The sequence below is a fragment of the Oncorhynchus kisutch genome, unplaced genomic scaffold (assembly GCF_002021735.2).
Source record: "Oncorhynchus kisutch isolate 150728-3 unplaced genomic scaffold, Okis_V2 Okis04b-Okis11a_hom, whole genome shotgun sequence".
Classification (NCBI taxonomy): domain Eukaryota; kingdom Metazoa; phylum Chordata; class Actinopteri; order Salmoniformes; family Salmonidae; genus Oncorhynchus; species Oncorhynchus kisutch.
The window spans coordinates 7,330,626-7,349,544 of NW_022261981.1; the positions used below are offsets into that span (position 1 = coordinate 7,330,626).

General features: G+C 45.2%; 1 protein-coding gene across 1 annotated transcript; it reads left to right on the forward strand.

The window, feature by feature from the left end:
- The first annotated feature begins 401 nt into the window (after positions 1-401).
- LOC116359715 (acanthoscurrin-1-like) lies at positions 402-752 on the forward strand. Its single transcript, XM_031813057.1, has one exon. It carries the CDS (start codon positions 402-404, stop codon positions 750-752), a length of 351 nt encoding a protein of 116 aa, XP_031668917.1.
- The last annotated feature ends 18,167 nt before the right edge of the window (positions 753-18,919 follow it).

The window sequence follows — 18,919 nt, forward strand, 5'->3', positions numbered from 1 at the left end:
AGATTCAGCATGGCATCTACAGGGCTTCAAAGGGCCCAGGCTGGAGAGGTGGGCAGGCTCGTTTGGAGCGTCTCTCCTTCAGGCCGCAGTAACGCAGCAAGGTAAACACTGCATGGTTACTCCTAATTACCCCTCTGGACTCGGCCAGGCCAGCTCTGTTTCAGCTGACCCCTGTGATAATAAAGCTTAAGGGCATATTGTAGTTCTTTTGACAGTTTAATTAGGAATTCAGCTGTAGGGGCACAAAGCAAGTTACCGTGTGCCATGAATATTTGAAAAGAATGACTTCCAAAAATAATCCCAATGAAAACGGTCTTCCTCCGTCCTGAACTGCTACGCTACGGGACAGACAAGGGGATGTTAGGTCAATGATTCTAATCAATAACCTCTTGATCTCCTACATGTTAATACACTGCTGCCTGCTGTTATCTAAGCTCCAGAAGAAGAAGACTGGAGGGGGACGGGACGGGGGACGGGAGGGGGACGGGACGGGGGACGGGAGGGGGACGGGAGGGGGACGGGAGGGAGACGGGACGGGGGACGGGAGGGGGACGGGAGGGGGACGGGACGGGGGACGGGAAGGGTGGACGGGAGGGGGACAGGAGGGGGACGGGATGGGGGACGGGAGGGAGACGGGACGGGGGACGGGACGGGGGACGGGAGGGGGACGGGACGGGGGACGGGAGGGGGGACGGGGGACAGGGGACAGGGGACAGGGGACGGGACGGGAGGGGGGGGGACGGGAGGGTTGAATAGTGGGGGCAACACTTGTTTTTTTCTTTGTGACTTGCGGTAACTCTGCGTGGTTCTAAATCAATAGTTTGTTTAGTATTCTGCAAATGGCTGAAATATTAAGTTGCTTGACCATGCTGCAGGTCGTGTCACTGTTTGTTACATACAATATGTTTTGTGGACTTCACCGGAAAGATGTTGCTCTCCAGAGTGTGCAAGGCTGTCATCAAGGCAAATTTGAAGAATCTCAAATATCAAAATATATTATTTTTTTTGTTACCCCTTTTTCTCCCCAATTGGTAGTTACAGTCTTGTCCCATCGCTGCAACTCCCGTACGGACTCGGGAGAGGCGAAGGTCGAGAGCCGTGCGTCCTCCGAAACACAACACAACACAACCAAGATGCACTGCTTGACACAATGCCCACTTAACCCGGAAGCCAGCCGCACCAATGTGTCAGAGGAAACCTCGTACACCTGGTGACCGTGTCAGCGTGCACTGCGCCCGGCCCGCCACAGGAGTCGCTTGTGTGCGATGGGACAAGGACATCCCTGCCAGCCAAACCCTCCTCTAACCCGGACGAAGCTGGGCCAATTGTGTGCTGCCCCATGGGTCTCCCGGTCACAGCCGGCTGCGACAGAGCCTGGACTCGAAGCCAGAATCTCTAGTGGCACAGCTATGCAGTGCCTTAGACCACTGGGCAACTCGGGAGACCCCTTATAAAATATATTTTGATTTGTTTAACCATTTTTTGGTTACTACATTATTCCATATGTGTTATTTCATAGTTTTGATGTCTTCACTATTATTCTACAATGTAGAAAAAAAATAAAAAAAATAAAGAAAAACCCTTGAATGAGCAGGTGTTCTAAAACCTTTGGCCAGTAGTGTAGGCTGCAGGAATGCTATAGTGTAAATGCATACTGCTGTAGAATGATATAGGCTGTAGGAATGCTATAGTGTAAATGCATACTGCTGTAGAATGATATAGGCTGTAGGAATGCTATAGTGTAAATGCATACTGCTGTAGAATGATATAGGCTGTAGGAATGCTATAGTGTAAATGCATACTGCTGTAGAATGATATAGGCTGTAGGAATGCTATAGTGTAAATGCATACTGCTGTAGAATGATATAGGCTGCAGGAATGCTATAGTGTAAATGCATACTGCTGTAGAATGATATAGGCTGTAGGAATGCTATAGTGTAAATGCATACTGCTGTAGAATGATATAGGCTGCAGGAATGCTATAGTGTAAATGCATACTGCTGTAGAATTATATAGGCTGTAGGAATGCTATAGTGTAAATGCATACTGCTGTAGAATGATATAGGCTGTAGGAATGCTATAGTGTAAATGCATACTGCTGTAGAATGATATAGGCTGTAGGAATGCTATAGTGTAAATGCATACTGCTGTAGAATGATATAGGCTGCAGGAATGCTATAGTGTAAATGCATACTGCTGTAGAATGATATAGGCTGCAGGAATGCTATAGTGTAAATGCATACTGCTGTAGAATGATATAGGCTGCAGGAATGCTATAGTGTAAATACATAATGCTCTAGACAGAATAAGAGACACAAGACAAAGGTTGTGTCCCGAATTTAAGAGAGAAGGCCTGGGCTGGGGGTTAATATGGTACCACTTCTCCAACCAGGGATGCCATGTGTTTAAGAGACAAGGCCTGGGGTTAATATGATACCACTTCTCCAACCAGGGATGCCATGTGTTTAGGGACAAGGTCTGGGGTTAATATGACACCACTTCTCCAACCAGGGATGCCATGTGTTTAAGAGACAAGGCCTGGGGTTAATATGATACCACTTCTCCAACCAGGGAGGCCATGTGTTTAAGAGACAAGGTCTGGTGTTAATATGGTACCACTTCTCCAACCAGCGATGCCATGTCTTTAAGAGACAAGGCCTGGGGTTAATATGATACCACTTCTCCAACCAGGGATGCCATGTGAATTCTCCTAGTCATGGTTAACATGGAAAAACAAATGATTGTGGTTTGCTATATAAAAGTCTGACAAGGAGTGAGGTCTTGCAGCTGCAAGTAGAAAACCACACTGGGTTGGAAGATGTTCTTGGCCGACTGTACAGTGAGGAATGTGGCTTCACTCCAACTACTGGCAGGCTGTGCTGGGGGAAGCCTGGGTAAATCTGGAAGCAATTACCAAGCGCTTGATGCAAGTAAATTCCCATATTACCTTGGCGGGCATCTGAAAAAGACATTTTGCAGGAGAAGGTATTTGGTGAGGTTTAGTTTCTGGAGCTTAGCAACATAAATGTGTTGTCAGTGAACTATTAAAAACAGTGGACTTACTGTATGTTGGCAAGTGGTACTGTGTGGATGAATGGATCTGATTACTAGGAAGTCCATGAAATAATAACCTAAATGGGTGCAGTGCTGCAGAATCTCTGATACGTCCCCTGACTACACTGACATGGACATGTGTTCTAAATAACACCATATTCCCTATATAGTGCACTACAGTACAGTGTGCACAAACACACAGACAAAGATCCTCCCCACGGACACACACACACACACACACACACACACACACACACACACACACAGACAAAGATCCTCCACACGGACACACACACACACACACACACACACACACACACACACACACACACACACACACACACACACACACACACACACACACAGACAAAGATCCTTCCCACACACACACACACACACACACACACACACACACACACACACACACACTCCTGCTTTTTAGCAGAACACTATATAGAAGTAATTTTAAATAGTAATTTGATCTTATTTGACTTGCCTGGATAAATAAGGATAGTACAAATTTAGGCAATTTTCGCCTAAAATTACAAGTCTAACTGCTTGTAACTCAGGACCTGAAGCATGGATATGCATATTCTTGATACCATTTGAAAGGAAACACTTTGAGGTTTGTGGAAACGTGAAATTAATGAAGGAGAATATAACACATTAGATCTGGTAAAATATAATACGTACATTAGTTTTTTTTAAAGCATCTTTGAAATGCAGGAGAAAGGACACAATGTATTATTGCAGTTTAGGCGCAATTTAGATTTTAGCCACTAGATGGCAGCAGTGTATGTGCAAAGTTTTAGACTGATCCAATGAACCATTGCATTACTGTTCAACATGTTGTAAGTCTGCCCAAATGTGCTTAATTGATACATTTTCAAATACATAACTGTACACTCTCCTCAAACAATAGCATGGTATTCTTTCACTCTAACAGCTACTGTAAATTGGACAGTGCAGTTCGATTAACAAGAATTTAATCTTTCTGCCCATATCAGATATGTCTATGTCCTGGGAAATGTTCTTGTTACTTACAATGGAATTCTAATCACAATAGTGCACGTTAGCTCAACCGTCCCACGGGGGGGTGGGTGGGGTGTGTGGGGGGGGGGTTAAATAGAAAATACATAGGGAATAGGGTGTCATTACGGACGCAGCCATGCCAGCCCCTACATCCAGGTTCCCTGGGGGACAGAACCTGAGGATTCATCCTCTTCCATACGCAACCATCAGAAACAGGAAATGCCAGACGGAACGTTGCGAATCAATGTAGGAAACCTCCTGGAAAAAGAAGAGAGGAGGAGGAAGAGGAGGAGGACAGTATGATGTGAAATATGAGGCTCTTCTTTTTAAAACCCCACACCAAATGTCCTTCAACTCCCACACACAGGAAGACACAGATGTGCGGGGAAACTTGCAGATGTACACACACACACACACACACACACACACACACACACACACACACACACACACACACACACACACACACATACACACACACACACACACACACATACACACACACACACACACACACATACACCTACACACACACACACACACACACATACACACACACACACACACATACACCTACACACACACACACACACACACACACACACACACACACACACACACACACACACACACACACACACACACACACACACACACACATATACACCTACACACACACACACACACACACACACACACACACATACACCTACACACACACACACACACACACACACACACACACACACACACATACACACACACACACACACACACATACACCTACACACACACACACACACACATACACACACACACACACACACACACACACACACACACACACACACACACACACACACACACACACACACACATACACACACACACACACACACATACACCTACACACACACACACACATACACACACACACACACACATACACACACACACACACACATACACCTACACACACACACACACACACACACACATACACACACACACACACACACACACATACACCTACACACACACACACATACACCTACACCTACACACACACACACACACACACACACACACACACACATACACACACACACACACACACACACACACACACCTACACACACACACACACATACACACACACATACACACACACACACACACACACACACACACACACACACACACACACCTACACACCTACACACACACACACACACACACACACACACATACACACACACACACACACACACACACACACACACACACACACACACACACATACACCTACACACACTTTAATTAGCAATCTGGGAATTTGATCGCCCTTCTCGATGGAATTTTTCTTCTTTTGATTTAAAAGCAGTTCATGTTTCATAGAATAACAGCAGCCTGGTTAACGCGTTAGATGATACTTTAACTGTTATAAATCACCGTTTTAATAGATACACTGCACGGAGAATTACTGCCTTTATCATTTAATGGGAAACACACGAAAAGTTCAAGAGCTGCTCAAGTCTTTTACACAATCCCCTGGTTTTCTCCCATAGTACCTTTAGTCATCTGGGAAACCAGTCAGACGTATGATATTTCCGAGCATCATGGAAAGGAATATTGGAGAAGACAAAAAAATAAAAAAAATAGCTTCTCAGAATCAGAGTTGAAGCTCTCTCCACTTAAATAACAGTGTTGTATTAGAATGAGTAATAAATGTTATTTTTATTTAACTAGGCAAGTCAGTTAAGAACAAATTCTTATTTTCAATGACGGCCTGGGAACAGTGGGGTTAACTGCCTGTTCAGGGGCAGAACGACAGATTTGTACCTTGTCAGCTCGGGGGTTTGAACTTGCAACCTTTCGGTTACTAGTCCAACACTCTAACCACTAGGCTACCCTGCCACCTCTACACTCTAACCACTAGGCTACCCTGCCGCCTCTACACTCTAACCACTAGGCTACCCTGCCGCCTCTACACTCTAACCACTAGACTACCCTGCCGCCTCTACACTCTAACCACTAGACTACCCTGCCCCCTCTACACTCCTAGGCTACCCTGCCGCCTCTACACTCTAACCACTAAATTATTTAAGGACCACGAAGATAACCTTTGGGATTGAATACATCAAATTAAAATCTAATCGTATTAGTCACATGCACTGTTTAAAGCCGGTATAACAAGTGAATTGGGTTCGTGCCCCTCAACATTGCAGTACAATATCGATATCGATAACAATGAAAAGCCATTAAAAATGCTAATAATAACTAGAGGTAGTATGCAGGCGTAATGAAACATATATGGTACAAATATAAAGTGTATTGGTCACGCAATCAAAAGAGGGGATAGCGGGGTATGTTGAGCCAAAGGGGTAAGTTGAGCCAAAGGGGTATGTTGAGCCAAAGGGGTATGTTGAGCCAAAGGGGTATGTTGAGCCAAAGGGGTAAGTTGAGCCAAAGGGGTATGTTGAGCCAAAGGGGTAAGTTGAGCCAAAGGGGTAAGTTGAGCCAAAGGGGTATGTTGAGCCAAAGGGGTATGTTGAGCCAAAGGGGTAAGTTGAGCCAAAGGGGTATGTTGAGCCAAAGGGGTAAGTTGAGCCAAAGGGGTAAGTTGAGCCAAAGGGGTAAGTTGAGCCAAAGGGGTATGTTGAGCCAAAGGGGTATGTTGAGCCAAAGGGGTATGTTGAGCCAAAGGGGTATGTTGAGCCAAAGGGGTAAGTTGAGCCAAAGGGGCAAGTTGAGCCAAAGGGGTAAGTTGAGCCAAAGGGGTATGTTGAGCCAAAGGGGTATGTTGAGCCAAAGGGGTAAGTTGAGCCAAAGGGGTAAGTTGAGCCAAAGGGGTAAGTTGAGCCAAAGGGGTATGTTGAGCCAAAGGGGTATGTTGAGCCAAAGGGGTATGTTGAGCCAAAGGGGTATGTTGAGCCAAAGGGGTAAGTTGAGCCAAAGGGGTATGTTGAGCCAAAGGGGTATGTTGAGCCAAAGGGGTAAGTTGAGCCAAAGGGGTATGTTGAGCCAAAGGGGTATGTTGAGCCAAAGGGGTATGTTGAGCCAAAGGGGTAAGTTGAGCCAAAGGGGTATGTTGAGCCAAAGGGGTATGTTGAGCCAAAGGGGTAAGTTGAGCCAAAGGGGTAAGTTGAGCCAAAGGGGTAAGTTGAGCCAAAGGGGTATGTTGAGCCAAAGGGGTAAGTTGAGCCAAAGGGGTATGTTGAGCCAAAGGGGTATGTTGAGCCAAAGGGGTAAGTTGAGCCAAAGGGGTATGTTGAGCCAAAGGGGTATGTTGAGCCAAAGGGGTAAGTTGAGCCAAATGGGTATGTTGAGCCAAAGGGGTAAATTGAGCCAAAGGGGTAAATTGAGCCAGCCTTGTTTCTAGGGAAACCAAACACAAAATGTATAATTTTCCAACAAAACAATGTCATCAGAGGAACAGATTTCATGGATTCTGTGAAGGAAGGAACCGCATGAAAAAAAAATTGTGATAAGCAAGTTAGTTCCAAATAAATATATTTCCACAGAGTCAAATGAATGTATTATGTTTGAGGTTTCTTGATGCTTGTACCTAAACCAATGTAGATCACTGTAAGATTGTTCTAGATCAGCTGGTGTCTCTATTAGCTTTAACATGAGGTTCTAGACCTGACATTAAAGTGCATCCTTGTAGGTCTGTGGGCTAATATAGTCTAAATGTTTGCCTTGGGAGTAGGTCAATTGAGCCAATGGCCATGGGGCTGTTAACAACAGGGCCTGGCCTATGTTAAAATGGTTTTATAAATGTATAAAGTGTTTGTAAGGTGTTAAAATATGTTTTAAACAATTAAAAGACAAAAAAAAAACGATTTTGATTCTGTTGAATTACGTTTGGGAATTAAAGATGGGTTTTAAAAACGGAGTGGTAATATTTAATTCAGTATTACCCTGTTACCATGGCTACCATGGCCATTACCGCGGCTCGATTTACACCATTCCCGGGGTAAATTGTCCTCACAGACCACATTTTTGGGACAAGCTTTGTTTTCAAAACTGCAATGATAACATGAATTCTGAATATTTCCAGGGATACGCAAATATCCTGAAATATATGTCAATATCTTTGTTGGAAATAATATTTTATTTCTCTTGATGGAGTGATGCTGAATGTATAAAATGGCCCCACTCTCCCCTAAATCGGACATAATAGAACAACATAATGCAATATGTGTAACGGTCGTCATCGGTGGAAGAAGGTGAGGACCAAGGTGAAGCGTGGTATGTGTCCATATTTATTCAAATGAACACGGAAATAACAAAACTAACAAAGAGAAACGACCGAAAACAGTTCTGGCTGGGGCAGACACACAACAGGAAACAGTTCTGGCTGGTGCAGACACACAACAGGAAACAGTTCTGGCTGGTGCAGACACACAACAGGAAACAGTTCTGGCTGGTGCAGACACACAACAGGAAACAGTTCTGGCTGGTGCAGACACACAACAGGAAACAGTTCTGGCTGGGGCAGACACACAACAGGAAACAGTTCTGGCTGGGGCAGACACACAACAGGAAACAGTTCTGGCTGGTGTAGACACACAACAGGAAACAGTTCTGGCTGGGGCAGACACACAACAGGAAACAGTTCTGGCTGGTGTAGACACACAACAGGAAACAGTTCTGGCTGGTGTAGACACACAACAGGAAACAGTTCTGGCTGGGGCAGACACACAACAGGAAACAGTTCTGGCTGGTGTAGACACACAACAGGAAACAGTTCTGGCTGGTGTAGACACACAACAGGAAACAGTTCTGGCTGAGGCAGACACACAACAGGAAACAGTTCTGGCTGGTGCAGACACACAACAGGAAACAGTTCTGGCTGGTGCAGACACAAAACAGGAAACAGTTCTGGCTGGTGCAGACACAAAACAGGAAACAGTTCTGGCTGGTGCAGACACACAACAGGAAACAGTTCTGGCTGGTGCAGACACACAACAGGAAACAGTTCTGGCTGGTGCAGACACACAACAGGAAACAGTTCTGGCTGGTGCAGACACAAAACAGGAAACAGTTCTGGCTGGTGCAGACACAAAACAGGAAACAGTTCTGGCTGGTGCAGACACACAACAGGAAACAGTTCTGGCTGGTGCAGACACACAACAGGAAACAGTTCTGGCTGGTGCAGACACACAACAGGAAACAGTTCTGGCTGGTGCAGACACGCAACAGGAAACAGTTCTGGCTGGTGCAGACACACAACAGGAAACAGTTCTGGCTGGTGCAGACACGCAACAGGAAACAGTTCTGGCTGGTGCAGACACACAACAGGAAACAGAAAACAATCACCCATGAAACACAATAGAAAACAGGCTACCTAAGTTTGGTTCTCAATCAGGGACAACGATTGACAGCTGCCTCTGATTGAGAACCATACCAGGCCAAACACAGAAATAGCTAAATCATAGAAAAACTAACATAGACAACCCACCCAACTCACGCCCTGACCATACTAAAACAAAGACATAACAAAAGAACTAAGGTCAGAACGTGACAATATGCTGTCACGTATACTTCCTCTCCGGCCTCGAGGTCATCAGGCTGCTGATTATCCCGCACTCCTGTCACCATCGTCAAGCGCTACCAGCGCCTCATGACACTCACCTGGACTCCATCACCTCCTTGATTATCTTCCCTGTATCTGTCTCTCCCCTTGGTTCTTTCCTCAGGTGTTATTGACTCCGTGTCCATGTCGGTGTGTTGTTTGTGTTTTCATGTTTATTGAGTTATTTATTTAGTAAAACACTCACTCCCTGAACTTGGTTCCCGGCTCTCAGCGAGCTTGTTAAAAGATGTTACATAACTAGTACTGCTAATGTTGCCATGTAATCCACTGTGTAGTTGTAATACACTATATATAGTTGTAATCCACTATGTGTAGTTGTAATCCACTATGTGTAGCTGTAATCCACTATATATAGTTGTAATCCACTATGTGTAGTTGTAATCCACTATGTGTAGTTGTAATCCACCGTGTAGTTGTAGTCCACCGTGTAGTTGTAATCCACTATGTGTAGTTGTAATCCACAGTGTAGTTGTAATCCACTATGTGTAGTTGTAATCCACAGTGTAGTTGTAATCCACTATGTGTAGTTGTAATCCACTATGTGTAGTTGTAATCCACTATGTGTAGTTGTAATCCACTATGAGTAGTTGTAATCCACTATGTGTAGTTGTAATCCACTATGTGTAGTTGTAATCCACTATCTATAGTTGTAATCCACTATGTGTAGTTGTAATCCACTATGTGTAGTTGTAATCCACTATGTGTAGTTGTAATCCACTATGTGTAGTTGTAATCCACTATGTGTAGTTGTAATCCACTATCTATAGTTGTAATCCACTATGTGTAGTTGTAATCCACTATGTGTAGTTGTAATCCACTATGTGTAGTTGTAATCCACTATGTGTAGCTGTAATCCACTATGTGTAGTTGTAATCCACTATGTGTAGTTGAAATCCACAGTGTAGTTGTAATCCACTATGTGTAGTTGTAATCCACTATGTGTAGTTGTAATCCACTATGTGTAGTTGTACTCCACCATGTAGTTGTAATCCACCGTGTAGTTGTAATCCACTATGTGTAGTTGTAATCCACAGTGTAGTTGTAATCCACTATGTGTAGCTGTAATCCACTATGTGTAGTTGTAATCCACTATGTGTAGTTGAAATCCACAGTGTAGTTGTAATCCACTATGTGTAGTTGTAATCCACTATGTGTAGTTGTAATCCACTATGTGTAGTTGTAATCCACCATGTAGTTGTAATCCACCGTGTAGTTGTAATCCACTATGTGTAGTTGTAATCCACAGTGTAGTTGTAATCCACTATGTGTAGTTGTAATCCACTATGTGTAGTTGTAATCCACTATGTGTAGTTGTAATCCACTATCTATAGTTGTAATCCACTATGTGTAGTTGTAATCCACTATCTATAGTTGTAATCCACTATGTGTAGTTGTAATCCACTATGTGTAGTTGTGATCCACTATATATAGGTTTTCTATAGTTGTAATCCACCATATATAGTTGTAATCCACTATATAGTTGTAATCCACTATGTGTAGTTGTAATCCACTATATATAGTTGTAATCCACTATATATAGTTGTAATCCACTTTATATAGTTGTAATCCACTATATGTAGTTGTAATCCACTATACAGTGTATAAAATTGTAATCCACTATATATAGATGTAATCCACTTTATATAGTTGTAATCCACTATACAGTGTATAAAATTGTAATCCACTATATATAGATGTAATCCACTATACAGTGTATAAAATTGTAATCCACTATATATAGTTGTAGTCCACTATGTGTAGTTGTAATTCACTATATATATAGTTGTAATCCACTATATATAGTTGGAATCCAACACTTCAACACAGCGCCCCCTATCAGTCATCTAGTGTATAGATACATCATTGGATCTGACCCTGCGTAGTTGGGTTGTTTCTACTAGAACGATTCCAATGGGCATTGGATGATGAATCACTGAGTAATGATGCATTTGGGTTCTTAGCTGCTCTGCTATCATGAGCTACATCTTTACAGAAATTCAACACAACATTAATGGAGAGAATTCTGATTGGCCAAACCAAACACACCTTGTTGGAATCTGTCACTCAAACAGTCCCCACTGGTACTGGTGTTGGTTACCAGGTCCAGTCTCCAGTGGTACTGGTGTTGGTTACCAGGTCCAGTCTCCAGTGGTACTGATGTTGGTTACCTGGTCCAGTCTACAGTGGTACTGATGTTGATTACCTGGTCTAGCCCCCACTGGTACTGGTGTTGGTTACCAGGTCCAATCTACAGTGGTACTGGTGTTGGTTACCAGGTCCAATCTACAGTGGTACTGATGTTGGTTACCTGGTCCAGTCTACATTGGTACTGGTGTTGGTTACCTGGTCCAGTCTACAGTGGTACTGATGTTGGTTACCTAGTCCAGTCTACAGTGGTACTGGTGTTGGTTACCTGGTCCAGTCTACCTGGTCCAGTCTACAGTGGTACTGGTGTTGGTTACCTGGTCCAGTCTACAGTGGTACTGATGTTGGTTACCAGGTCCAGTCTACCTGGTCCAGTCTACAGTGGTACTGATGTTGGTTACCAGGGCCAGTCTACCTGGTCCAGTCTACAGTGGTACTGGTGTTGGTTATCTGGTCCAGTCTACAGTGGTACTGATGTTGGTTACCTGGTTCAGTCTACAGTGGTACTGGTGTTGGTTACCAGGTCCAGTCTACAGTGGTACTGATGTTGGTTACCAGGTCCAGTCTACCTGGTCCAGTCTACAGTGGTACTGGTGTTGGTTACCTGGTCCAGTCTACCTGGTCCAGTCTACAGTGGTACTGGTGTTGGTTACCTGGTCCAGTCTACAGTGGTACTGATGTTGGTTACCTGGTCTAGCCCCCACTGGTACTGGTGTTGGTTACCAGGTCCAATCTACAGTGGTACTGGTGTTGGTTACCAGGTCCAATCTACAGTGGTACTGATGTTGGTTTACCTGGTCCAGTCTACAGTGGTACTGATGTTGGTTACCTGGTCCAGTCTACAGTGCTACTGATGTTGGTTACCTGGTCCAGTCTACAGTGGTACTGATGTTGGTTACCAGGTCCAAAGTTTTAGCATGGCATTGATGATCAGATTAGACTGGATTTAAACCAGAATGGCCGATTGGCCAGACTTCCATTCAGGGCTTCAATGGCTCTTGTTTGGTGAGCCAGGTTGGTGTCTTGGCACGGTCTGGAACATATCTGGGCCAAAGTGCCACTTGGGCAAGCCAGATCTGGGCCAGGCTGACTCTGACACTCAGGCCAGTTGGCGTAATGCTGTCGTGCTCCATGGTCAGTAGATAGAGAAGCCCTAGAACACTTCAGGGTGAGCTGCATGGGGCACAGATGTCTGGTACGGTGAGGAGCTGATGGGGAAAGCCAACTGCACATGTGAAGCAGAAGCACCACGTCCACAGAGGATGTACTGCTAGGATACACAGCAGGATACAGGACATGTCAGCCGTCGCCCTCAATATTGCACTAGAAAACTCATATTTTTTTGTAACTGAGACATTTCCAGCTAAAATGTTTATATTGGGCATACAACAATCTCCGCTCTGTAGATTTTGCTGCGAAGAGACAGAATCAATAGATCATTTATTCTGTTATTGCCCCAGTGTAGCTTGTTTCTGGTCACAGGTTCAGGAATGGTTAAAAATTCACAACATGCAATTAAAATGGACATTACAAATAGCAGTGTTGGGCGGTTTGGAAAGCCATAGTCAGTCAATAAATGATATAGTAATACTCATAGGAAAGTTTTTCATCTTTAGCTCACAATCTGTGGAGAGAATACGATTTGAAAGGTTCAAACATTTTGTAAAACATCACATTACAATTGAAAGATATATGGCACATGGAAACCAAATGATGGTGGTCTATGGTGATAGATGGGATGGGCTGAGAGGTGGTCTATGGTGATAGATGGGATGGGCTGAGAGAGGTTGTCTATGGTGATAGGTGGGATCGGCTGAGAGAGGTGGTCTATGGTGATAGGTGGGATGGTCTGAGAGGTGGTCTATGGCTATGGTGATAGGTGGGATGGGCTGAGAGAGGTGGTCTGTGGCTATAGGTGGGATGGGCTGAGAGAGGTGGTCTATGGTGATAGGTGGGATGGGCTGAGAGGTGGTCTATGGTGATAGATGGGATGGGCTGAGAGGTGGTCTATGGTGATAGATGGGATGGGCTGAGAGAGGTTGTCTATGGTGATAGGTGGGATCGGCTGAGAGAGGTGGTCTATGGTGATAGGTGGGATGGTCTGAGAGGTGGTCTATGGCTATGGTGATAGGTGGGATGGGCTGAGAGAGGTGGTCTATGGTGATAGGTGGGATGGGATGGGCTGAGAGAGGTGGTCTATGGCTATAGGTGGGATGGGCTGAGAGAGGTGGTCTATGGTGATAGGTGGGATGGGCTGAGAGAGGTGAGATTAAAGAGCTGAGGTCTATGGTGATAGGTGGGATGGGCTGAGAGAGGAGGTCTATGGTAATAGGTGGGATGGGCTGAGAGAGGTGAGATTAAAGAGCTGAGGTCTATGGTGATAGGTGGGATGGGTTGGGAGAGGTGGTCTATGGTGATAGGTGGGATGGGTTGAGAGAGATGGGATTAAAGAGCTGAGGTCTATGGTGATAGGTGGGATGGGCTGAGAGAGGAGGTCTATGGTAATAGGTGGGATGGGCTGAGAGAGGTGAGATTAAAGAGCTGAGGTCTATGGTGATAGGTGGGATGGGTTGGGAGAGGTGGTCTATGGTGATAGGTAGGATGGGTTGAGAGAGGTGGTCTATGGTGATAGGTAGGATGGGTTGAGAGAGGTGGTCTATGGTGATAGGTAGGATGGGTTGAGAGAGGTGGTCTATGGTGATAGGTGGGATGGGCTGAGAGAGGTGGGAGTAAAGAGCTGAGGTCTATGGTGATAGGTGGGATGAGCTGAGGGATGGGATTAAAGAGTTTATGTTTGGTAATGTGTTATTGTTATGTGACTGCTTTATATAAAAGTACCATGTATGTAAGATGTGTAAGTAAAATGTATGTATACTGTATGTAGCAAAAAATATGTAATTTAAAAAAAATAAAGTTTATAAAAATTGCATTTGTATTTATTATGGATCCCCATTAGCTGCTGAGATGTGATACTGCAGTAGCTGGGGACAGAGGACCACCAGACAGGAGATAGTGATCGAAGAGGAGAGAGATGTGATACTACAGTAGCTGGGGACAGAGGACCACCAGACAGGAGATAGTAGTCGAAGAGGTTATAGATGTGATACTACAGTAGCTGGGGACAGAGGACCACCAGACAGGAGATAGTGAGCGAAGAGGAGATAGATGTGATACTATAGTAGATGGGGACAGAGGACCACCAGGCAGGAGATAGTGGTCAAAGAGGAGAGAGATGTGATACTACAGTAGCTGGGGACAGAGGACCACCAGACAGGAGATAGTAGTCGAAGAGGTTATAGATGTGATACTACAGTAGCTGGGGACAGAGGACCACCAGGCAGGAGATAGTGGTCAAAGAGGAGAGAGATTTGATACTACAGTAGCTGGGGACAGAGGACCACCAGACAGGAGATAGTAGTCGAAGAGGTTATAGATGTGATACTACACTAGCTGGGGACAGAGGACCACCAGGCAGGAGATATTGGTCGAAGAGGTTAGAGATGTGATACTACAGTAGATGGGGACAGAGGACCACCAGACAGGAGATAGTGATCGAAGAGGAGAGAGATGTGATACTACAGTAGCTGGGGACAGAGGACCACCAGACAGGAGATAGTGGTCGAAGAGGAGAGAGATGTGATACTACAGTAGCTGGGGACAGAGGACCACCAGACAGGAGATAGTGATCGAAGAGGAGAGAGATGTGATACTACAGTAGCTGGGGACAGAGGACCACCAGGCAGGAGATAGTGGTCGAAGAGGTTAGAGATGTGATACTGCAGTAGCTGGGAACAGAGGACCACCAGACAGGAGATAGTGATCGAAGAGGAGAGAGATGTGATGCTACAGTAGATGGGGACAGAGGACCACCAGACAGGAGATAGTGGTCGAAGAGGAGAGAGATGTGATACTACAGTAGCTGGGGACAGAGGACCACCAGACAGGAGATAGTGATCGAAGAGGAGAGAGATGTGATACTACAGTAGCTGGGGACAGAGGACCACCAGACAGGAGATAGTGGTCGAAGAGGAGAGAGATGTGATACTACAGTAGCTGGGGACAGAGGACCACCAGACAGGAGATAGTGATCGAAGAGGGGAGAGATGTGATACTACAGTAGCTGGGGACAGAGGACCACCAGACAGGAGATAGTGGTCGAAGAGGAGAGAGATGTGATACTACAATAGCTGGGGCCAGAGGACCACCAGACAGGAGATAGTGATCGAAGAGGAGAGAGATGTGATACTACAGTAGCTGGGGACAGAGGACCACCAGACAGGAGATAGTGGTCGAAGAGGAGAGAGATGTGATACTGCAGTAGCTGGGGACAGAGGACCACCAGACAGGAGATAGTGAGCGAAGAGGAGATAGATGTGATACTATAGTAGATGGGGACAGAGGACCACCAGACAGGAGATAGTGGTCGAAGAGGAGAGAGATGTGATACTACAGTAGCTGGGGACAGAGGACCACCAGACAGGTGATAGTGATCGAAGAGGAGAGAGATGTGATACTACAGTAGCTGGGGACAGAGGACCACCAGACAGGAGATAGTGGTCAAAGAGGAGAGAGATGTGATACTGCAGTAGCTGGGGACAGAGGACCACCAGACAGGAGATAGTGATCGAAGATGAGAGAAATGTGATACTACAGTAGATGGGGACAGAGGACCACCAGACAGGAGATAGTGGTCGAAGAGGTTAGAGATGTGATACTGCAGTAGCTGGGGACAGAGGACCACCAGGCAGGAGATAGTGGTCGAAGAGGTTAGAGATGTGATACTACAGTAACTGGGGACAGAGGATCACCAGGCAGGAGATACTGGTCGAAGAGGAGAGAGATGTGATACTGCAGTAGCTGGGGACAGAGGACCACCAGGCAGGAGATAGTGGTCGAAGAGGTTAGAGATGTGATACTACAGTAGCTGGGGACAGAGGACCACCAGGAGGGAGATAGTGGCCGAATAGGAGAGAGATGTGATACTACAGTAGCTGGGGACAGAGGACCACCAGACAGGAGATAGTGATCGAAGAGGAGAGAGATGTGATACTACAGTAGCTGGGGACAGAGGACCACCAGGCAGGAGATAGTGGTCGAAGAGGAGAGGGATGTGATACTACAGTAGCTGGGGACAGAGGACCACCAGACAGGAGATAGTGATCGAAGATGAGAGAAATGTGATACTACAGTAGATGGGGACAGAGGACCACCAGACAGGAGATAGTGGTCGAAGAGGTTAGAGATGTGATACTGCAGTAGCTGGGGACAGAGGACCACCAGGCAGGAGATAGTGGTTGAAGAGGAGAGGGATGTGATACTACAGTAGCTGGGGACAGAGGACCACCAGGCAGGAGATAGTGGTCGAAGAGGAGAGAGATGTGATACTCCAGTAGCTGGGGACAGAGGACCACCAGGCAGGAGATAGTGGTCGAAGATGTTAGAGATGTGATACTACAGTAGCTGGGAACAGAGGACCACCAGGCAGGAGATAGTGGTCGAAGAGATTAGAGATGTCATGCTCCAGTAGCTACAGACCAACAGACTGAACATAGTGGTTATAAGTACAGTAGAACTGCATCCCAAAAGGCACCATATTCCCAAATGGCACCGGTCATAAGTTCTGCACTGTTTAGTGCAAGGAGGGTGACATTTGGGACAGAGACTAGTCGTGGCCTTGCGAGGCTTGCTAACAGCCAGCCTTGTGCCCCGTAGGTGACCCTCCCTCTCATTAAGTGTGCAGTGCAAGCCATTTATCTTCACCATCGGAGCAGTTCCTTCAGAGGGTCACGTTGATAGACAGAGCTGCCTTAATTAGGCAGAGTATAAATTCACTATGAATAATGAATAAAGATGCATTAAGGAGGTAGTTAAAAGCTTTGGATCATGCCTTTCACACACCAAGGGTCAGGTAGAGAGGGAGGAGGGAGAGGGTTTGTTTTAGCTTATTTTCTCTCCTGCAACTGTACGTTTTCTATATTTACATTACCGCACTTAGACACCATATGACGTTAATGTTATTATGCAGATGTTTTCCTGGTTACAGAATTACTGTGTATATGTACAGTTCAGTACACCCTGTATGTTTGTAGACACAGAGAATCATCCAGGCCCTGCCTCTTTGTAAAAACTCTTTAACCCAGTCATTGTGCAGACACCTGGCATCTAATGTTTATATTACACAGCCTGAGGCATCATAATCAGCAGACTTCCTGAAAAGGGCCTCTTGCCTTTTTTATGCTCGCTTCGAGGCAAGCAACACTGAAGCATGCATGAGAGAACCAGCTGTTCTGGATGACTTTGTGATCACACTCTCGGTATCCAATGTGAGCAAGACCATTAAAACTTCTTAGGGATATGGGGAATTATTCAGAAGTTCGGATGACTTAGGTGACCAAAGTAAACTGCCTGTTACTCAGGCCCAGCAGCTAGGATATGCATATAATTAGTACAATTAGATGGTAGCACGTAAATAGTAGTATTGGATAGAAAACACTCTGAAGTTTCTAACACTGTTACAGTAATGTCTGTGAGTATAACAGAACTGATATGGCAGGCGAAAACCCAAGCAGAATCCATCCTGAATTTTAGTTTTGAGGTCACCACCCATGGAAATGGTTGTCAATGGGGAACATCAAAGGAAATCCTCCCAGATCACAGTTCCTATGGCTTCCACTAGATGTCAACAGTCTTTAGAAAGTGTTTCAGGATTCTTCTTTTTTTTAAATGAGCTAGAATTTGTAGTTTTTATAGGTGGCTCTCATTTTGACTGTAGTCTTGTGGTGCGTGTGGATGAGGGCGGGCACTTCGTTATTTATCTCCGGTATTTAACATACTATTCTCCGTCTTAAATTTGAGCGTTCATTTAAATATTAGGGTACCTGATGTTTGATTAGAAACGTTGTTTGACTTGTTTGGTCGACGTTTATTGGTAACCTTTGTCTGCATTTTGAATGAGGTGAACAGGTGGATTACTGAATCAAGCGCACCAACTACACAGACTTTTTGGGGGATATAAAGAAGGACTTTATCTAACAAAACAACCATTTGTTATGTAGCAGGGACCCTTGGGATTGCAAACAGAGGAAG